Below are 23,687 nucleotides of genomic sequence, written 5' to 3' on the forward strand. Positions count from 1 at the left end.
TTGGTAACCATCAACATCAACCCAAATGTTTCCTCTTCCACCTCTGTGCAAAGCAAAAGGACTGGGAGTCTCATCAAATGGCACGTTATTCAAACAGACTCAGTGCAACCAAGCACCTGCCCCACCACCCGGTTCAGGTTCTATTTTTAACTTTGGCTTTTTATTATATGTTAAGGAAACATGCTTCAATGGTGTGGACACTCGGGATCTTGTTGTACATAGATGGTCTCACCTCAACACCATCAATGTGCCCAAGACTCACTGGTCTGTGCCTTAGGCCATATCCTGTTCCCCCACCCCCAAATCTGGTGCTCTCAGTTTGTACTCCAGCACCCAGAGTCTGGTATCAATTGATACTGTCTATAGGCTTGTTTTGATACTGTCTATAGCCTAAACACCACAGAACTGAGACATTCGGTGCTTATCCACTCTGATTTATTTCACTCAGCATGATGCTCTCCAGTTCCATCCAACTTGCAGCAAATTGCACGCCTTCATTTCTCCTTACATCCACATAACAGTCCACTGTGTATATAGACCACAGCTTCTTTATCCTCAAACATTTGGGTTGTTTCCATATCCTGGCTACTGAACTAAGCACTGCAATAAACATAAATATTTATCTTTAGCTTCGATCTTTTTAGATTAGTTATTTTGTGTTGGGCGGGGGGGTGGATAGCAACAAGAGAAATCTCACTGGGTGGTAAGGAAGCTCTATTCTTAGTGGTTTTTTTTTTTTTGAGAAATCTCCATTCTATTTTCCAGAGCAAATTTGGGTTCTTGAGTCATCTCCATCAATATATACTCTGAGTACAGAGCTTAATTCTCTGTCACCCTTCACAAGTTGGCTTAAAAATTCTTTTTAGAATTGCAAATGAAAGGCGGTGTGTAATTAAGAGTATTACTATGGTGATTTATGTGCCCAAATGTTGGTAAATTCTAAATAACATGCCTTACTGTGATAATTTCTCTGTCAGTGACAAATCATCATCTCACCTTCTTCTCTCCTGAGTGTGAAGCTGATAGATGTTTATTCTATGGGCCTGTGGGAAGTTACACAACAGCCAAAATAAGGAAAGAAAAAGAAAAAGATTTCCCTAGCAGGATGTCAGAAAGACAATTATCTTATGTGGAGTTAAAATTTGTACTCAAATAGTGTGACTTTTATTTTTCCTTCCAAAATCCAGGAGGAAAATTTCTGTATAGGTTTATGAATTTTTATTTAATCCCAACCAGAATACCAGCACAAATCCTGCAATGAATGCTTTACATTAGAATCTCTACAATATAAGCCTTAATAAATAAATGATACTAGGGATTTCTATGAAAAGTACAGAAATATTGGGCTGGAGCAAGTATACAGCAGGTAGGACTCTTACCTTGCATGTGGCTGACCTGGGCTCAATCCATATTGGTCCCCCGACACCACTAGGAGTGATCTCTGAGCACAGAGTCATGAATAAGCCCTGAGCACTGCCAGGTGTAGCACAAAAAAAAGTATAAAAATATTTCTTCACAGATCTATTTCCTAGGACAATATTCCTAGCACCAGGGAGAATAACAAAGACTGGAAATGAGTCGAGGAAGAATAGCCTTCAGAAGGAAACTCCATCATGTTCTTTTCATGTGACATCAACTTCTGATGGAAAGACAAAGGTCTTGACACTGCCTGGTGCCTCATTCACAGCTGGGGCAAAGTTCAAATGACTTAGCCAGTGTGACAACCAAGGGCCTAAACCTGTAATTCGAGTCTCAGGAAGTCCTGCTACCAAAGGGTACACAAGCAGCACCACTGATGTGTATGAGCCCTGCCAAGTGTGAAAACCAGGAGGGTACCAGCTCCAGCTATGGTACCTACACAAGAAAATGAGCAGAAATTCCTAAAAGGAGAAAAAAAGAGAGATCAATGGAGGCAAAGCCCACCTGGGATGAGAAGAAGCAGGACAGAGGGTGTGGTGTCCCAGACTAGAGGGGGCCTCATCCTGAGACTCCCCTGAGCAGAAGTTCAGGTGCTGGAACCGGTTGGGGTGTGACACTAAGAACCAACCTTCACCCATCCTCAGCTGCCCAGTGCAAGTGAGCCCCACCTCACCATATTAAGGGTTTAGGAAGATATAGTCCTCCTCATAATAGAGCATGAGCCGTCTTTGTATGCGGGTACACATCAATCCCCAAGTCCCAGTAAAGAACCACACAGAGCAGGACACCACCACCCACTGCAAAAAGTTTGGATCAGCCCAGCTGGAATCTCAAGAAATTGGGGGGTTCCCTCAGTCCTCTCTTTGGGGAAAGGTGAGAAGACCACAGTCACAGTCCTCCTGGACTCAGCCAGTTTGGGCAGCCCAGCAATGAGGACAGAGGAGCGGGGGATTCACACCAACCCCACCTCCCTGGGAGTCTGGGCATACCTGCAGGCTTTCACTTTCTATCCCATCAAAAGGGGCAATGGAGGACTCATCTGAAGTGCTGAGACCTAGAAGAACGTACTGCTAAAGTGTGTTCAAGGCCCCCAGAAGTCTGGAATGGAACCTTAGTTGGGGAGAGAACCCAACAGATGAAACTGGTTAAGATGAGGTTGTGCTGGACACAGCTGGGCCCTAAGCCAGTGGCGTTACAAGAAGGAATTAGAGGCAGGAGCCTCAGTATCAAAGGACCAGAGACCCGAGGGTGCCTCCACCAAGCATCACAGGAAGCTGGGAGAAGGGCCTGGAGCACATCCTCCATCAGCACTTCCAGGAGGAACAAACCCTTCCACACCATCGTGTAAACTCCAGCCTCCTGATGAGATAATACATCAGTTTGGTATGGGGTTTTATTATTTTTAACTAAAACAGTTCAACGTAGGAATATATAAACTACTTGACTAGTTTTTAAAGAAAATATGAGACACAGAAGAGACAACCCCATGAGAGAGAGAGAGGGAAAGAGAGAGAGAGAGAGAGAGAGAGAGAGAGAGAGAGAGAGAGAGAGAGAGAGAGAGAAGAGAACCCCAGGAAGGGGAAGAAAGTCATACCACAACCCTGAGCCTGGCTCAGAGTAATGCCTGAAGGCGGAGGCAGGAGTAAGCCCTGAGCATCCAGGAGCAAACCCTGAGAACTGCGGGATGTGGCCCCCAAATAAGCAAACAAAAATATCTCCCTACACAGTATTAAAACATTAGGCAAACATTTTACCTAACTGTGCAATAAGCCTTGGAGCCCTAGCATGCATTTTGTATTTTTGTATTTACAATTCATCTCAATTCAAAGAATTCTCTTTTTTTGGGGGGGGAAGGGGGAGGGGGTTGGGTCACACCCAGCGATGCAGAGGGGTCACTCCTGGCTCATGTACTCAAAGATTACTCCTGGAGGTGCTCAGGGGACCATATGGGATGCTGGGAATCAAACACAGGTCTGCAACATGCAAGGCAAACACCCTACCTGCTTTGCTATCCAGCCCCTCAAAGAGTTCTTTGGTCCCTTCTAAGTAGTAGGGAGAAGCGTCCCTGGGTGGGCTCGAACCACCAACCTTTCGGTTAACAGCCGAACGCGCTAACCGATTGCGCCACAGAGACACCGCCCGGCAAGCTACCGAGAGTATTCGATATGCCAGACACAGTAACAACACAGTCTCCAATGGAGACGTTACTGGGCCTGCTCGAGCAAGTAGTAGGGAACACTGCAGACAGTTCTACTGGGCAATCAGGGCCCTTGTCAACAGAGGGAGTCAGTGAGGACAAGAGCTGCTGCTGGGAACAGGAAGTTGAACTAGGAAGGCAGAGACACCTGGGGGATTAGGGAATAGGGAGGGGGGGCTGGATAAAAGGATCTCATTCTCATGGCAGGGAGAAGGGTGGGGCTCCTGGAGACAGAGTATAAACTAGGAAGAAAAGAAAGAGGAGGCAACGAGCAGACTGGCAGCAGTTCGGCCGAACCCGGCAAGCTGTGATTCAGGGCAGATTCCTGGGCCAAGAGCTATTGATGTATGGACTCTTCCAAGCCCAGATAAAATATTAAATACAAGGAAACTGCAGCAAGTTTTTCATCAAATTAAATGTTGCATGTAACTAATGACCCAGGACTCTGATTTTATATTTGGGAGGAGGCATTTAAAAGTGCTTTAAAGAGATGAAAGTAGATTGTGACTAGGCTTTTTAAATGTCCTCCGGGGCAAAATTTAAAAAAAAAAAAGTAATGCTGTTTTGCTCTCCAAATCCTAAATTTCAGTTCACAAGTAAAATCCAAAATTCTGGAACCACTGTTCTCAATAATCACTGAACTTAAAATGGAAAAAAATTGTGTATTATTATGTTTTTGGTTTTTTATATGAAATACACATACAGGGGCTGGAGCAATAGCACAGCGGTAGGGTGTTTGCCTTGCGCGGCCGCCCCGGCCAAGCTGGGTTCTATTCCTCCACCCCTCTTGGAGAGCCCGGCAAGCTACCGAGTATCTCGCCCGCACGGCAAAGCCTGGCAAGCTACCCGTGACACATTCAATATGCCAAACACAGTAACAACAAGTCTCACAATGGAGACATTACTGGGCTCGCTCGAGTAAATCGATGAACAACAGGAGGACAGTGCTACAGTGCCACACATACAGTAATATTAACAACTTCTAGCTTGAGTTACTATACAATCATTTCTTGTGTTAAGCATACAATTGTTTAATCATTCCATAATGTTCTATATAAAATTGAATTTTCAGTAATGACTGTGCCCAAACTTTTTTTTTATCCTGTCCCCTTACCCCACATTGTTTTTATTTTTCTGGCAACCCCCAATTCCACATACATATTCCAGTCCTCAGGGGATGGTTTCCAAGGGGGGATTTCTGAGCTCAGGGCAACACACAGCTTTGTGTTTACTTCCTATGTACCACCAGGAACTGCCAACACTTATTAACATCCCCATAATAATGGGTTGTAATTAGTTCTGGGAACCTGGTAGACAAAGTGGTCTTCATTTTTGTTTGGTGAAATGCTGGCTAGGCCATCCCAGCTCCCCGTGGTGGAATAGTATCTCAAATTCAATTCTCCCAGCCACTTGCAGAAAGAACTTTGGGTACTGACCTTTGGCATCTCAATTCCTCACATTCTGGATGCTCACCATTTCATCTTTTAAATTATCCTTTTATTTCCACCCAGGCTGTGGCATTCCATTTAATGTTTATCCTATTGCCTTTGGCGGTGTTATTTTTCTTTTCTTCTTCAGATATTCAGGCACATCTGTCTTCTATATGATGATTTTCCCTGCTGCTTCAATGGTCCGAAGTTTATCTTCCCTGGGCAGCTGGGTTAAAAATGCTACCCCGTTTTTTCCTGATTATTTTGTAGATAAATACAGAGGTCTGGAGACTCAGAAATTATTATGCTTTGAAAATGGTAGCATTTTCTGAAATAGATAAAATTGCTTCTGAAGGTTCACAAGCTCAACTTGTCCACAACATACAATGCCAAATGCCAGCCAACACCATCTCTTCTCCAACCAGGAGAAAGGCTACACGTGACATTAGGGAACCGAAACTTTCCACTCTCCTTGAAGCTGTACCACACCCTACAGTTCTCTTGGCCATCACCATTTCTAAATAGATCTCAACAAACTCACTTAAAATTAATTCTCAGGGGGCTAGAGCGATAGTACAGCAGGTAGGGCATTTTCCTTACACGCAGCCGACCCGGGTTCAATTGCTAGCATCCCATATGGTCTCCCAAGCACCGCCAGGAGTAATTCCCGAGAGCAGAGCCAAGAGTGACCCCTGAGCATCGCCAGGTGTGACCCAAAAAGCAAAAAAAAAATTAATTTTCAGGAGCTGGAAGGATAATGCAGTAGGTAAGGAGCTTGCCTTGCTACGGTCCACCTAGATTCGACCACCAGCATCCCTCTAAGTCCCCAGGAGAAATTCCTGCAGAGTCAAGAGTAACTCCTCTGTTAGAAAAGATGATGTCATGAAATTTACATACAAGTGGTACTACATGGAAAGTATCATGCTAAGTGAAATGAGTCAGAAAGAGAGGGACAGATATAGAAAGATTGCATTCATCTGGGAAATATAAAGTAACAAAATAGGAGACTAACACCCAAGAATAGCCGAGATAAGTACCAGGAGGGTCACTTAATGGCTTGGAGGCTAGCTACACATGCTAGGGGAAAAGGCAGCTCAGATAGAGAAGGGACCTCCAAATAAAGGGTGTTGGGAGGATCCTCCCAGGATGAGAGATGCATGCTGAAAGTAGACTATAGACTGAACGTGACTGCCACTCAATGCCTCTTTTGCAAACCACAGCACCCAAAAGGAGAGAGAAAACAAAAGGGAATGCCACAGGGGTGGGGGGAGGAATGGGGGGTGGGAGGGATACTGGGAGCATTGGAGGTGGAGAATGGGCACTGGTGGAGGGATGGGTACTCAATCATTGTATAACTGAAACTCAAGCAGAAAAATTTGTACTTCTACAACTGTACCTCATGGTGTTTCACTAATAAAAAATTGTTTTTAAATTAAAAAAAAAGAGTAACTCCTAAGCACCACCAGGTGTGACTCAAAAAACAACAACAACAAAACAATTTTCAGTAATAAAAGGGAATAGAAGCAACCACCTGGAGATAAAATATATATAATATGGAGACATTTCATTGAATTTTTTTTATTAGTGAAACACCATGAGGTACAGTTGTAGATTTAAATTTTTTATTTAACAAAATTAACTTTAGTGGGTATGGTGCTGCCCAGCAGGTCAACCTGTACTTGTAGAGAGAGTGCATCAGCAGTTTGACGGTGCCCTCAGGCTTTCTGATACTCCCAAATTGCTGCTGTGCCTCTGGCCAAACCCCAACAACTTGGGACCAAGATTCCCAAGAAATTAAACAGCCAAAAGTTAGGTATGTGGGAGTCACGTCCACAAACCATCTCCAGCTCAGCTGTACAAGCTCATTTATCAGCCTTGCTTCAGAGACCAATAAATAAATCCCGAAAGAGATCAAAATCAGGCCATTTAAGCACATTAACAGCCATGATTCAGAGACTCACAAATCTTAGAAGAGAGCAGCACACTGCAGAGATATCTCTCCATCCCATGCGAGGCTGATTTCACGAGGACATCTTAGAGGTGGGCAGGTGTCCATCTTCCTACCCCAAATGAACCCCAGCAGCCACAAACCTCCAGAACCCAATCAAAGCCATGCTCACAGCCTACCTTCACAGGCTCATCATAAGCCCCCACGCATGAGAATGAAACTGCTGAAAAACCCAGGTATGCAGGACTAGTGACTGAAAACTCCAGGTTTCCTGGAGTCAGAAATGGGCAACCTCCCCCCATTTCCCCACCCTTCCGGTTTCCTGGCTGTCATACTCACCAAATGCCTCTGCATACCATTTAAGCTTACTAAAGGCCATGATTCAGAGACTCACATGTGAATCTTGGAAAAGAGCAGCACACCACAGAGATGCCTCCAGACCCCAAAACGTTTTTAAAAATTTAAGAATTCCAGGACATCTCATACTATTCATAACAAGCAATACAAAATAAATTATTTAGCAACTGCCTACGGGACAGGCTTGGGTGGTGATGAGAAAATTCAAAATAATGATGGTGGGAAGGTGTATTCATGGTGGGATCGTTGTTGAAATGTTGAATGTAAACAATTATTGTGAACAACTTCATGAAAAAAAATTAAATTTTTTAAAATATTAACTTTATGGAAAATCCCAACAACTTCCTCTATATATAAAAATGAAGAGAAAGTAGTATTATTAAGTAAAAAGCAGCATACATGCTATTACTCATAAAACATTACTTAAAATTATGTTTCATGTGCAGATAATTTTGTGTCTTTAGTACAGCGGGGAGGGCGTTTGCCTTGCACACGGCCAACCTGGCCAACCCAGGTTCAATTCCTCCGGCCCCCTCAGAAAGCCCGACAAGCTACTGAGAGTATCTCACCTGCACAGCAAAGCCTGGCAAACTACCTGTAACGTATTCTATATGCCAAACACAGTAACAAGTGTCACAATGGAGACATTACTGAGCCCGCTCAAGCAAATGGATGAACAACGGGAGGACAGTGACAGTGACAGTGATATGTAACATTACATTTATTTTGTTAGAAATAGATAAGTTGAAAAGTTATCTAAAAGTGGGTATGATTTGAGATAATTCTGACTTCCTTCCTCAGGTTTCTTTTGCAATATGTACTTTACATAATCTACATACATTATCTACTCTGTATATCTACTTTACATGCAGTCACGAGTCATTCAACAATGTTTCATATATAACAGACCCCACAAAGAATGGGGATCCCTTTCACTGCACCACCGAAGTCTGATGTTTGTGGAGAAAATGTCACCTCACACATCTCTCGCATGCAGCTGCACTATTAAGCAACACTTGACAATTAAAAGCTTTTATGTACATCCAATCCCAGAGAACATGCCTTTGTTATTTTTAAAGCTTAAGACTGAAAAATTGGAAGCAAACAAGATTTGAGCTTTGTAGTGAATCACTTCTGAAAAAACATCAAACTGACATAACTCAGTTTTAATTTAGGCCTCCACTCACTGAACACAACAACCCCTACTTTTGAAATATACTTATCAGGCCTTCTACCATTGATCTTATTTTATTTTTGGAGAGGGGTGTTGGGACACACCCTGTGATGCTCAGTGCTTATTTCTGACTCTGTGCTCAAGGATCATTCCTGGTGGGGTTCAGGGAAACCATATGTGGTACCAGGGATCAAACCCAGGTTGGCAGCAAACCAAACAAGCACTTTTCCTGCTTATTATCTCTCCAGCACATATCAGTAAGTCAATGAGAGATTTTTTATAATTTAATTTTTTAAACTTGAAACGGGTGGTGTTGGAGGATGGGTGAATTGATGGAGGAAAGTGGACACAGGTGAAGGGATGAGTGTCGAAACACTGCATGCCTGAAACCCAATCATGAATAACTTTGTACTTTCGCAGTGACTAAAAAGAAAAAAAATTAAGCTTTTTAAACTCTCAAAACAACAGGAGCTATGAACTCATCTTTTTCTTTTTAAAGGTTAAAGTCTTTCAAGCACTTACAGAACATATCTGTCATGGGGGTTACATAAATATGACAAGATGTTATCTGATTACTTTTTAAAACCCTTATCTGTTAGATAAATACTGAAGCATTTACTGGAATGATAAAATATTTAAGATTTCCTTTAAATACTCTAGCAAAAATAAAGTGGTGAGAGGAAACAAAACATGTGAGGACAGTGAACAACGTGTGAGTTTGGGGGTGGGTACCATTACTCTATTCTACACAGTATAAAATATATTTTCTACAATACCTTTTCCCCCAGTAAGCAAATGGTTAAACTCAAGACAACACATATACTTAGCCAAGTACTCTACCCCTTAGCTCTATCCCCACCCATAATTCTTCTTAAAGGTATATGGAAAATGTAAATATATAAACCTGCAGAGCCACTCCATCTACCGTTCCTCCAATGTACAAAAATCAAACTCTTTAAATCCAGGTTCACTAATTCAAAGAAAGCTTGATATATGTTTATCAAGGAAAAAAATATCTTTCATATGTACCTAAAAGATTTGACTGAGTTGCAATTTTTTCCTTCTTTTTCTATTTCTTTTCTTTGTGGGGGGGGGAGAAGGGGACCACACCTGGCTTTTCCCAGGGTTTACTCCTGGCTCTGTGCTCAGGGATCACTCCTGACAGGGCTCAAGGGACCATGTGAGATGCTGGGGATCGAACATGGCTCAGCTACATGCAAGGAAAGCACCTTACCTAATGTACTACCAATCTGATCCCTACTGCAGATTTTCTGATCTGAGCCAGAATCAGACAAAGAGAACCAGCCAACAGGGATTCTCTGAGTGTCTGGCTTGTGATACTCAGAGAATCAAATGAAAAGCATGCTGACTCGAGCAGCAGACATTCCCTATCCTCTTTGGAGATCCGTTTTCCAGCCTGGCACACAGTAAAGTCTTGGCTACTTCCAACTGCTCTACCCCAAGTCAGCTGCTGGGCAACACTGGAACTCAACAGAAGTTAACCAACCAAGATCAATTTCATCACTTTTATACAATCTATTCTCAACAATAGTTGCAAAGGAGAATATGAATGTTAAGGATCTGAGACTCACACCCTCAACCCCCCTGACAAATGACTTGCCAAGGTATATATAAACCTGCAGTGCCACTCCATCTAAACCCATATACTTTCAGAAGATGGAAGATGTTCACAACCCAAGGGTTTTCCCACATTATCACTAGCATCTCCCTGAAGAGGTTGGTAATGCCTGTGTTCTTTCATTGTACAGACTCAGAGCTCAGGTTGAAAGACTTGCTCTCAAATGGCAGTCCTTCACCTCCACAGGCCCTGTTCTTTTCTCAACACTCCCCTTGGAGAGTGTCAGCAACGGGAAGAAAGAGGCAATGAATACTTCAGAAAGTGAGGCGGGGCTGGGGAGCGGTAAATTCTGCTTAAGTCTTTATTTGGTTCCAACACAGAGGCTGGAACCCCTGACCCGATTACTCACCCCTCAACCCCTGTTTCTGGGGGTGCTCTGATTTCTGAGCTCCCCCAGAGGCCATCTAAGGACCTGCTTAAACAAAGACCCAGAAACACTTGTTTTGAAAACCAGGAAGGACTGTGGTTGAGAGAAAGTTTTGTGGCCAAGATTGTAAAGGCTGTCATGAAAATGGCACAAAGGAAGAGAAGATGGTGGAGCAATAATCACAATGCTCAAGTCCCCAGGACCACGTAGCCCAGAAGCAAGCAAAGCCTCACAGCAAAGCCTACCTCTCTGACTTCGTGAAGCTGGCCGGAATACTGACTCTTGGCTCTTCGGGCAGCTGCAGGCGACTTGTGATGCGTGACTGTGACAACGCCGGGGGCCCCCGCAATGAGATGTCTCTGGCTACAGGGAGACGCAGAATTGGGTGTTCCATGGGGGAGCAATGTGAGACTTCGGCTTCGGGAGCTTGGAGTAGTCTAGAATAAGCAACAGGTGTCAAAACTCAACAACCGACCTGCAGAATACAGCTAAGTACTGACTTCTGTTTAGTCTAGACCTCATGCTCTTTTGTTTCTTTGAATTTTGGGGGGGTGGCTCTAGGGGGGAGGGGACACACCTGGTAAGCATGGTTCCCCTTAGTAAGCTCAGGGCTTACTCTGTGGTCAGGAACCACATGGTTTGGAGAACCACATGAGGTAACAGGGATAGAACTCAGATCAGCCATATGCAAGACAAGCACTGTCCCCCACTATACTTCCTCTATGAGCCCTGGACCTCATACTCCCTCCCCTTTATCTATTTAGATGGCAGAATCCCCAAGATGTTGGATAACATTGGGTTATCCTTGCTCCTCCCGCAGGGAGCTTAGGTTTATTGAGTTACTCCCACAACAGTGCCCCTGAGGCACACCCAATTCCATCTAGCACTAATAATCCTATATGGTTTTTCTCTTTTTTTATGTCATTTTCATAGTTTATTTAGCAATGTCCTTTTTGTATAGACACAGGAAGGTAGTTGATGCTATGCTTTGTAACATGGGAGTTGACTTTAAATAATATTTACTCCTGGGCATCCAACATATTTACTTGACTTAATCCTCAGTTGCCTTTATTTCCTAATACTCCCCAAAAGGAGGGTCCCAATGAAGGAACTGGATGGCCCCAGGGCAAGCTGTAAGTTACCCTGGCATTAAAAGGGGACAAGCCAAGCCCCATAAGTATAATAAGAGCATGGTCATGGAATGAATTGTTATGACCAAAAAAGAAGTAACTGAATAAGGACACTGGTGGGGCTAGGAAAGACTAACCTTGCCTAAAGACTGTAGTCTGGAATATATAGTGAGATATCCCCAGGAAGAGCAAAACTTTAAGATATAGATATATATAGATATATAGATACAGATATATCTATATATCTATATATATCTTAATCTCCTGCCTCCCACGCCAGGTTGTCTTCAGTAGGGCCCCTCGGGGGGGGGGGGGCGGGTTGAGTTTTCCTCCCCACCCCAAGCAGAACCCCAGCAGATAAAAACCTCTAGAACCAGCCACCACATCCATGCTCGGGGCTGCTCTCCACGCACTGAGACGAGTCTCAAGCATGAAGGAATCGGCAGAGGAACCCAGGTATGCAGGACCCGGGGCTAAGATCTCCAAGCCTGCGCGGATCAGGACTGGGCCTCCTCCATCCAGATCCCCCATTTTCCAGTAGCTTGACAGTCACATCCACAAACTGACCCCCCTCCCCCACCGTGACATGTAATCCCATCAACAGCCAAGATCCAGAGACTATAAAACACAGCTCCCAGAAGCATGCAGCCGCAGATGCAGCCACACAACCTCTTATAATCTAGCCCACTGATGCACCTAAAGCAGCACACATGTGTTTGGTTTTAACATTCTTGCCTGTATTCTCTTAATTACAATCTCCATCTCTCTTGGAGAGCCCAGCACACTACCGAGAGTAACCCACCTGCACAACAGAGCCTGGCAAGCTCCCCATGGCGTGCTTGATATGCCAAGAACAGTAACAATAACGGGTCTCATTCTCCTGGCCATGAAAGAGCCTCCAATATGGCACCATTGGGAAGAACGAGTAAGGAAAAGCTGCTAAAATCTCAGGGCTGGGACAAATGAAGACGTTATTGGCACCCACTTGAGCAAATGAATGAACAATGGGATGACAGTGATACAGTGACATATATGTGTGTGTGTGTGTATATATATATATATATATATATATATCTTACTGTGTTTATACAAAATGACTAGAAATATTATAAGAAGTAAATTTAGTATGATTGGTTAAATGGATTACCAGTTGAGGAAAGGAGAAAGCAATACACCCTAGATGGAACCCGGCCTTGAGTGGATCTCCTAGTAATCTGGAGTGATTGTGTCTTTGAGTTAATCTCCTAGAACTTCCCCTAAAGGAGTGGCTTTACCTCTGTTTGTTGTTATGATAATGTTCAAGCTCACCTATTCAAACCCCCACCCTTCATAATTTCTATATAACTATGCTGTAAGGGGTAAGATGGGACTAGAAAGAGAAGGACTAGAGGAGAACTAGGAGGACTATGAGGAGACGAGGATGAGAAAACTATGATGCCTGGGACTACGACCAAAACTACTACTACAACTATGTTTGTGCTGTAAAAGGAGAAATAGAACTAAGCTAGGAAGGAGAGAGAAACAAACTGACTACCAACCAGCCCGGGGCAGAGGCCCTGTTTGTTTCTCCATTGCCACAGCCGTTTCTCCATTCCCCAAACCTTTGTCTGTCCGTCTGTCCATCGCCGTGGGCCAGCCAGGGGAACAGTTCTTGGTCAATGAACTATCTTGCCATTCATACCCTCATGCCTTTTCTCCGAAACTCACACCAAGGGAGCTGTAACATGATGAAAGCCCCAATCTTACCATGGCTTGAAGTTGGCATCGCCATGAACTATCCTGTCACCTCCTCCCACTGTGTCTCCTGTCCAACATGGTGGATGTGTTAGATTCCCAAAAATATGCTCACGGATGTGTCTCTGCACTTACTTATCCCTACTCCCCAAATGTCCTTCCTGTCCTGCTGGGAAACTCCAAATCGGAAACCTACAAGACTTAACTCAGTGCTCTTGGCTGTGTGACTCCTCTTCCCCTCCCAGTCACTCTCTCTGTTGTGCTTATCCCACTACCTTGACTTTTTTTTTCTTTCATTGGGCAGTAATTTTCTTAAGTACTTAAAAATGTTTGTTGCACAAATGAGTGTACTAAGTTATGACCAATTAATCTCTATGATAGTCTGGTGCTTGTATTTCATCCCATGAGATACAAGCAAAATTTTTAGTTTGTGATAAAGATGGAATCTCGATTTAGTGGAGAAATTTTCAATAACTGGTGGTCATGACTGTGATCGGGAAAACAAGGCTGGGTTCATCTCTCAGATCAGAGACCTCAAGTGGTTCAAAGACAAGTAGAAAAAAATTGAATATGTAGACTTGGGAGACAGAAAAGATCTACAAGTTCAAAATCCAAAGGCCATAAAAGAAAAGCTAAAAATTTTTTTTTGATTATCTAAAACCAGAAAATTTCTGTACAGGAAAAAGTCTTTAAGAAACCACTCCCACCACCACCAAAGCTAAATAATCAATGAGAAAAAAGTATCTTCAACTAGACACACAGACTAAAGCACCACCACTCTTGTTTATAGTAAGGAACAGAATCCCTTGGACAAGAATAAGAAAGAAGTGAGTTTAGAGGGAAAAGAACAGACTCAGAATGGTCTCTCTCAATTGTGGGATTTAAAGAAATGTTCTAGGGGAATATCAAATGTCCAAAAGCAACAGAAATGAAAATAACTGGTTTTTAGTAGGAAGCTTGCCTCTCGGGCAAGTTTGAGAGAAGGGACAGGAACACTAGGACAATGGGTGGAAGGGGAAAAAGTACCTGCCATAGAGGCAGGCTGGAGGCACAGGAGTAGGAGGGAGACTGAGGACATTAGTGTAGGGCATTGAACGCTAGTGATGGGACTGATGATGGAACATTGTATGCCTGAAATTCAATCACAAATATCTTCGCAACCAAAAATTTCAATTAAAAAAATAACAATGATTAAGACAGGACAAAATAAAAACAGTACACAAATATAATAGAGAGCTGGAACAATATTACTGACATCTATTTCAAAGTAAGTGGGCAGAGCACTTGCTTTGCATGTGGCCAACCCAGGTTTTATTTCGCGCACCCCATATGGTCCCCAACATGAGTAATTCCAGGGAGCAGTAATCCTGAGCACAGCTGAGTGTGGCCCAAAACTAGCCAAAAAAATATGAAAACATGCTCAGCTGTACTCGTAGATATAAATTCAAACCACAATTAGATGCCACCTTTCACTCATCAGATTGGCAAACATCCACAAGTCTGAGTATCCAACTGCCAACAAACTACAGGGAAGCACACAGTGACAGTAGCCCAGTAAAGGGAGGGGGTGGCGACTTACCCTGGCACTCCCTGTCACAGGTGTCTCCCCAACCCCCCACAATGGTAATGCCACCACTAGGAGTGGGTTCTCCAAATTCCATATTCTTAGACTGTGAGTGTAGTTTAGCTGAATCACACACACACACACACACACACACACACACACACACACAGCAATAGTAAAAGATTTCTGAATAGGCAGAAATGAATTTTAAAATTAACCGTGTAGGGGCTGGAGAGATAGTACAGAAGTAAAGTGCTTGCCTTGCATTTGACCTACCCAACTTCAATTCCCAGCACCACCTATGATCCCCTAAATCCCACCAGGAATGATTCCTGAGCACAGAGCCAGGAATGACCCCTGAGCACCACTAAATGTGGTCCAAAAAAGTAAAAATAATAAAGCAAAGCAATCAACTGCATAATAAACCCAAGGCATTTCTGGCAGTTGCTTGCCTGTGCTGTATTTCTCAGATGAAATGTGGTGGTAACTGAAAAAGCTGAAGCAGCCCTGCTCCAGACACCTGCACACAGGTGAAACAGGCAGGTGCTGCAGTAACTGCAGTGGGAGACTTAGTGGCAAACATGCACATCAAATCTAGGACAAGTGAAATAACAGTGGTACGACTCCATAGCATACTAGCAGCAGTGACAGGCAACTAAAGAGGGGCTAGGAGTCAATCTGAAGAAAAATGTTTCTAGAGTTAAGTGAAAAATGCAAGGTATAGAACTTAGTACACAAAGTTCTGTGTTAACTATGAAAAACAAGCACTTGTAATTTTCTAACAGTATGCCAGAAATTCTTCTTTTAAAATGGAGAGGAGCCACACCCAACACCCCACAGTTGCCACCATACTAACAGCCCAACTCAACTATTTCTCAATAACCTCTGCAGAATCACCAAACCAATAAAATTTCAGGCATACCAGTTTTCCAGCTCAAAACTCTAGGGTCTTCTCGGAGTGGGCGCAAGCAACCTCCTCGAGCACCCTCGTACTTCTGGAAACCCAGCAGTCACACCCACATCCCAAAGTCACAATCATGTAAATGAATCAGTTCAGATCCTAGAGCTTCTGGAGCCCATGGCTACATATACAGCCACATGACACCTCCAAATTCCACATCAATGACATCCCAGTAGGAGCACACCAAATTACATGGGAAAGTCACCTAGAAGTCAATTAATTTCAGTAAATAAAAAAGATTAAAATAGAAGCCTCTACTAACAACAAACAGCTTGGTAAACCCTCAAAGACTTAACAGTTTTATGGTAAGATGTAACAATGTTCACAAATTTTCCTTCACTGAACTACATTTGCTAATTCCATTACCATTTAGTTGTAACAAGGAATATATAATGAATTATTTTGTGCCTGCTCAGGAGATAGGTGGAAGAGAGGTTGTGCTGGGAAATGGTGAGTGGTAGAGGAAAGGTCACTCTGGTGGTGGGACTGGTGTTGGAACGCTGAATGCCCAAAACAGCTGTATTATGAACAACTGAGTAAATCACGTTGTTTAAATAAAGTAAAATAAATGAATTTCTAAAAAAGAGTTAAATGGTTCAGAGTGATACAGAGGGTAAGGCACTTACCTTGCAGTTAGTCAAACCATGTGGGACTGTTGACATCATTATTCTACATCCCTGCCATGCACAGAGCCAGGAGTAAGCCCTGAACACTGCCAGGTGTGGTACCAAATAAAACAGGAGCACTCTAGAAGAGTGTTTTTCAACTGAAGGTTCATAGGGCCCCTTGTGCAACAGGTGAAAATTACATACATGGAGGAACACAGTATGAGACTAGGAGCCAAAGAGTAGGGCAGGGGAAGGGAAACAGGAAAGAAACCAAGTGGGGAGCCATGGCCAGCAGATGGTTGAGGAATACTGAGCTTGAAAGATACCTGAGAATCTAATGAAATGGCTACTTGCTAGATTCCCTGCTAGAACAAAGATCACAAATTATGGGGAGCTGGTGCCCCTTTTGGCACTGTCCTTAGCCTCTAAGGTAATATCTCCAAAGCTCTCTCACCTCAAGGAGAACCCCCAGATGTATAATCAATAGGGCAGCATCTCCTAGATGGTTTGGAACATCCAACAGCTACTTACCTATGGAAACGCTGGCTGGAGAGGGTAAGAACAGAGGGAGACTTTCCACTAGTCAGAGTTTTCTATTCTTCTGTCTGAACCATGTGAATGCATAGTCAATCCAAATTTTTTAAATGTTACATAAAATTTGCATACCAAATGTTCCTATGCTTCCTTTCAGCTTGAGAAAAGGCAGTCTGAAGATATATTGGATTCATGCTAATTCCCCTATTTCAATTTCTAATTCAATTTCTAAATATTTACTAATCCTTCTTCTTCTTCTTCGTTAAGACCCTGAATGAATGGTTTGATGCTCTTCGCGTTCCTGGAGCAAGCAGACGCCATTGGGCTACACTAGCACACAACAGGGACGAATGGGGACGTTACTGGTGCCCGCTCAAGCAAATAGATGAACAACGAGATGACAAGTGATTACTAATGCCTACTATGTTCCAAGGAGAAGATCTACTGTGTAGGGTAGGTCAAGGAGAGATAGAAGACCTACCAGACAGCCTTTCATCACAGACATTTATAGTCCTGCTAGGAATTAAAGATACACACAGAAAGAGAGAGAGAGAGAGAGAGAGAGAGAGAGAGAGAGAGAGAGAAGAGCTTAACAAAATGCTAACTTAAAAATATAGCCAGAATTCCATAGTCATAGAAAGGGAAAAGTACCCAGAGCTGACTTAGTCCCAGAAGGCTGTTCTGAAGGAATGACAAATATATGGCAGCAGTGTTCAAGCCACTCCAGAAAGTCAGGACAGAGGAAAAGGTCCTTGCCTCAGAACAAGGTTCTAAACAATGTTAAATATGAATGAGCTATTATTTCACAAATTTCCAAGGATCTGTGGAGTGGGTGTGAGTCAAAAGAGATATCAGAATTTTGCCCAGGATACCACAGAAGCTTCTAAATGTCCTCAGGATTTGAACTCAAACTTGATTAACTGTAAAACAGATCAAGTTGGGAAACCACGTATTGCTTTGAAATTACCTTAGGCAGAGGTTATTTTAAAAATCTGTGGATTTAGAATTGTATATACCTCAATTACAATAAAATACAATGACCATCACATTTAGTCTCAGTCACTTTCATTGGGGTGTTTTCCCTGGGAGTGGGAGCGGTGGAGCCATTTTTTTAACCCTTTAATGACAGTAAAGTAGCTTGGGCAGGGCTGGAGACCAGGCTAGAGCGGATTTTTTGCATGCAGGAGAGATGAGTTCAATCCCCAGCACTGCACGATGCTCCAGCGCAGCCAGGATAGCCCAATAAAATAAAATTAAGAGTCTACCAAAATGCATTTTGATTGAGGGCTTACTCAGACCCAGAAAAGGTAGATATTTTATTGGGTTTTGAGGCCAAGCCAAGATTCTCGGGTAAAACTTGGGGGAGTTATTTAAGCTTTCTTTTAAGCATCAATTTCCTAATCTTTAAAAAAAGAATAAATATTGACCCTTAAAAGCCATCACGAAGGTTAAATTAGATCAGGGACATAAAATGCTTAGCGTAGTGCCCAATGCACAGCCCTGAATGGCCAAAGTTAATTTCTTTCCTTGCATCACTTAAAACTTCATCCATTAAGGCCTTATTGACTTTTTCAACGTTCCAAAGTTACTTAGCACAGAATCAGAGGAAACCATTTTCTCTGGAATCCAAGTGGGGTTAAAGCCCAAAATACAATGACTTACTAAAGAATCTATGTGGTCAGCAACTGCATTCTGGGGTGGGGGAGAAATGCTTCCTGAGTCTGAGTAGAATAAGAACCTTGAGAGTAAGGAAAATAATGGTCTGGCAAGGGTCTCAGTAACGGGCAGCAGTACGCTCAATGGCCAGAAATCAAGACAGTCCCCCAGGAGTCTCTTTTGCTATGGGTGAACCTCATAATCATTGCTTAATGGCTGTCATCTAACTTCACAAGCAGCAAATCTGTGTTGGAAAACCTTTACTATTCCATGAACTGTAAGTATCTCAAGGTTTTAGTAACACCATGGTCTCCTCTCAAATCTGAGAAGAAAAGGGAAAAAAAAAAGAAAGAAAGAAAAAAGTTCATTCTTGGAAAAGATCCTAAGGATTAAAACCAAAGACACCTCTATTAACAAGCTGGTTTTTTTTTTTCCAAAATGCAACTAAGGATGTCAAGGTCTCGTTTTAAGACTATGCTCAGACGTATAAAAAATATAAATAAATAACATATGCATCCTCATTACTAATTTAAAATATTATCAGCATTTTACAGAAAACATGGTATGTTTTTGCTCCAAATATTTATTTCAATGGGCCAACTAGAAATGCCAAGTGTGCCATCTGTGGGGGAAAAAAGTCTGAGTCAAGGGTATTCGGTTTCTTTTTTCCTTCTCTCTCTCTCTCTCTCTCTCTCTCTCTCTCTCTCTCTCTCTCTCTCTCAGTTTTGGGACCACACCCAGTAGTGCTCAGGGGCTACTCCTGGCTTGTACTCAAGGTACACTGCAGTGTTGGGGATGGAATCCAGGCTCCAGTAAGCAAAGCAGGTCCGAGGGTAACATTTCTATTAGGGATTAAGGTAAATCCTTTACCCCCAGAGAATCATCCCTGGTGTCTCAGCCCCCTCCACAAATACCTTCCTGATGGGAATGGACCAGCTCCAAAGAAGACAGCGTGGCCACAGGTAGCACCAAGGGCTGACATGAGATTCTGGTCAGGTATTTGACAATAATCATGCTGTATGGAATTTACCGCCTTCTTATTTTCTCCCTACATCCTTCACGAGAATCCTCAATGTCCTAAAGTTGCCAATAAGGGAGCTAGAGAAATGGTACAGAGGTGAGGAGCTTGTCCTGCATATGGCCTACCTTGGTTCCATCCCTGGCACTACATAAGGTTTCCCCAAGCACTGCCTAGTGTAAGCCTGAGCACAGAGCAGCAGTAAGCCTTGAGCCTGCCAGGTGTGATAACCTAATAAAGGTTGCCAAGAAGGGACATACACACTTTTTGTGTCTACTGGTCAAAAGCGGCATGAAGCAAAAGATGCTGGGAAAGGGAAAGGAGGAACTCCCAGTATGTCCAGCCAGAGGATTTGGGCAAGAAGGAGACAACTGGGAAGCTGAGAGCAAAAGCACTAGATTATCTAGAGGCTTCCAGACCACACCAATGTCCAAAAGAGTAGCAAAAGGACTAGAGTTCAAGACAGAGTGAGGCAGTGGTTACAAAGAGTTCTCAAGTCAGAGGCCTGTGATCAAATCTGGGCTCTAAAGAGACTGGTATATCAGTCATAGTTGGAAAGGATCACTCTGGACAAGAACAGAATATTGAAAATAGGTAAAAGGACATACACAATAACCTTTCAGTATCTCTACTGCAAACTATAATGCCCAAAAGGAAAGAGAGACAAACAGAGACAGATAGAGAGACAGAGAGAAGAGAGGTGCTTTCCATAGATGCAGAGGTCAGCGGAGGGTGTGGAACTGGGGTGATGGAAAATGTACACTGGTGAAGGGATGGTTGTTGGAACATCGTATGACTAAAACCCAATCATGAACAACTTTATAATTGTGCATTTTGCTGTGATTCAATTAAAAAATAAGAGAAATAAAATAAAACAGGGATATAAAAAAATCTGGGCTCTACAACACAGGAGCTGTGTGGTTGAGTGAGATCATGCATTTTCATTTGTATCCTACTGCCTCTGCATGAAGAAAGAAAAAATTAGAGGTAGTGAAGTACATGCCACATCAAGGTAGTAAAGCATGCATTACATGACAATTCATCTTTATTATTATTTATGAATAAGAACGAAAACTTCAAACATTGGTAATAATGAATGTCTGCGAGTGGTGCTGGCGTCACATGCATTGGCCTAATAGGTTATATCTGTAGGTCTCTCAGCAGACAGGGCCTTACACTTTAACATTTTCTTTTATTAAATAAGAGCAATCATCAGAAATACTTTAAAAAATTATCTTAAAAAAGTAAGGTAAGGTAAGGTAAAGGTAAGGTAAAGGCCCTCCCGTTGATCGTCGATTTGCTCGAGCGGGCCCAGTAATGTCTCCATTGGAGGCTTTGTTGTTACTGTGTTTGGCATATAAATACTTTTAAAAAGTTTGCTTCAGAGAAGAGAGAAAAGTATGTTTAAAATGTACTTTTCAGAGAAAATACATTAAAAAAGATGATTTCATCATTTCAAAAACTCACCTGCACTCTAATACAACAAGGATACCAAAAAAAAAAAAATTTTAAATATATTAAATGAATAATGGGTCATTTTCCACTAATATTTGGGCATAAAATTCAAATCTCAAATTGAAAAGGTCATCAGTTGGTTCTAAGAATAACCCTTAAGGCATTTTTTATATTTATACTTGAGCTTGTTGAAGCTGAAATTTAAAGCTGAAAAGGAATAAGGTGAAATAAATATATAAACCATTTCTACCATGAAAATTTTTTTTCTAGTGGGAAAAGTTGCTGAGAGTCAATAAATTCTAATAGCACACAAATGATACTTAATTTGTGCATGTTTTCCTCACTTCCTTGAATGTTTTATAGTGAAAGAATAGAAGTCACTATATTTTAGAATAAAATAGCCCAAGGGAGACAGAAAAAAAATCAAAGCAGCCTGGTTATTATTTTGAAAACAAATTTAAACAACTAAAATCATTTCACTAGAGTCCTTCTCCCTGAAAAATATTTTTCTCCCCTAAAAATTAATGTACAAAAAATGTGACTCATTCTGTTGCTTCCAAATGTATATATATCTCAGAATCAACAATAAAGGGAAAATTACATTTTTTAAACAGTACATCAGGACCTTAAAATTTTCTGAATTTTGTGTTCTTGGTAGTTGATATATAAATAAAATGTTTCTAATGCATAAAGTTCTAATAGTTTGCTTTATAACTTCATGTCCACCTTTCATTTGCCCTTGTTTCTGTTATTGAATATTCTGGTTGGGTTTTTTTTTTGAGGGGCAGGAGGTGGGGACACACCCAGTGGTGGTCAGAATTTATTCCTGGCTCTATGCTCAAGAGTAATCCCTGGTGGTACTTAGGAGACCATATGTGGTACCCAGTGCTGGGATTGAAGTGGGTTCAGCCACATGAAAAGCAAAGTTCTTGTGCTATCTCACCTGCCCTGTTTTTGTTTTTCAAATGTTGTTATCTCAAGCTTAAAATAAACATAACAGAGAACTAAGATATTTAAGTGAGGCATCTGCCAAATTTATTCCCATGATTAATTTTACAAAATTATATTTAATTTGGTTGACTTTTTCTAATTCCTGCCTAAATGCAGAAAGAGGAGTTTCAAGTTTAAATGACCAGGCATAAAAATTTTTGTCCAGTGTAATCTACATATTATCTTAATAGACATTTCCTACTAATCTTATACCAAAGCTCACAAGCAAACATATGCAAACAGGGCACACAAGAAAAAACATGCATACAGGTATGAAGGAAAAAATAGCAGTGGTTCATGGACAGACACTCTCTAGCCTGCTTCTAAACACATCATCCTCAACCCATAATTATACATGCAAATGTCAGCAGATCTTTGGAATGTCAGTGCCAGCACATACACATATTTCCATTTCCTGCAAATGGAAGGAAAATGTCATTTTTTAGCTTGCTTTTTCTCCCAACATTTTCAGCACCCAAATAATTCCTGCTGACTCTTCTCTAGCAGGTAATTAAGCAGCTCCAAATCTGGCCCAGCCCGCTTGGGTAGACTTCATAGGGTTAAACATCCATCTCGAGTACTTGGCTTCTTTATCACATAGCACTTTCCTGGGCCCTCAGAATCTCACAATATTCTACATCCATCTAGAAGTGGCCAATCCAGATATCAAAGTCTTCCACACATCCATCCCTCAGCTTCTGCACCTTCCCCCACACCCTATCTTCAGGACTTCGTGATTTATTTTCAGATGCTTTATTCTCAAAGCATGGGGATCCCCTCTTTCTACTGATCCAGTACAACTCTGTCTTTATTTTGCTGTGCAACAACAGAACATTAACGAATTCAGCAAGACTTATATAGATAAAATGTGGACTATGCATGCAATAAAATAATATGCATGCATCAGTTATAAGTAATGACTTAGAGGTGTGTGCACAGTGACATAAATAAAACTGAAAACATACTGCTGAGTTTAAAAGTTGTAAAAAGAAAAGGACACAATTTGTGCAACAATAATACATAAACTTAAAATACATGCACAGGTTTGTATATTCAAGATATTGATGCTAAAAGAAACAATGAGAATGAGAATTGATTTTTTTAAAAGGAAAACCATTAAGAGTTTTTAAAAAAAATTTAAAGAGGTCTTATTTGGACTGATGGATTTTCCATAATCCAATAATGATGATAATCATTTAACATAATTATATCTATGGTAGTACTAAGTAATAGAAACTATTCAATATTATGTACACAACTTATATTCAATCCTCTATATAACCCCATGGGGTAGGTAGTATAAATTGCATTTCACAGATGAGGAAAATGAGGCACAGAGAGACACAGCCTTTTCCCCCGGGGTCACACAAGTAGTAAATAACAGAGCTGGGATTAAAATCCATGAAAGCTGGCTCTGGAGTCTATGCTCTAGCTCTTATACTGCACTGCCTTCTAGAGGTGACTTGTCTGAGGTCTAAAGGATCCACAACTAGGACTAGAACAATA

The 23,687-nt window shown here is 41.9% G+C and overlaps 1 protein-coding gene and 1 non-coding gene across 3 annotated transcripts in view; both read right to left on the reverse strand.

The window, feature by feature from the left end:
• OSBPL10 (oxysterol binding protein like 10) overlaps positions 1–23,687 on the reverse strand; it is a 291,276-nt gene that overhangs the window by 119,684 nt on the left and 147,905 nt on the right. Inside the window, exon 4 of one of the 2 annotated variants that reach the window (XM_056129182.1) lies at positions 10,777–10,968. The exons of the other annotated variant lie outside the window; for it this stretch is intronic. Coding sequence (XP_055985157.1) covers positions 10,777–10,968 — 192 coding nt within the window. The remainder of the gene's footprint in view (positions 1–10,776; positions 10,969–23,687) is intronic. 2 annotated transcript variants of the gene reach the window in all.
• TRNAN-GUU (transfer RNA asparagine (anticodon GUU)) lies at positions 3,480–3,553 on the reverse strand. Its single transcript has one exon. It is a non-coding gene; the product is annotated as a tRNA-Asn (tRNA).

The sequence above is a fragment of the Sorex fumeus genome, unplaced genomic scaffold (genome assembly GCF_029834395.1).
Source record: "Sorex fumeus unplaced genomic scaffold, SorFum_2.1 ptg000072l, whole genome shotgun sequence".
In the NCBI taxonomy this organism is placed as follows: Eukaryota; Metazoa; Chordata; class Mammalia; order Eulipotyphla; family Soricidae; genus Sorex; species Sorex fumeus.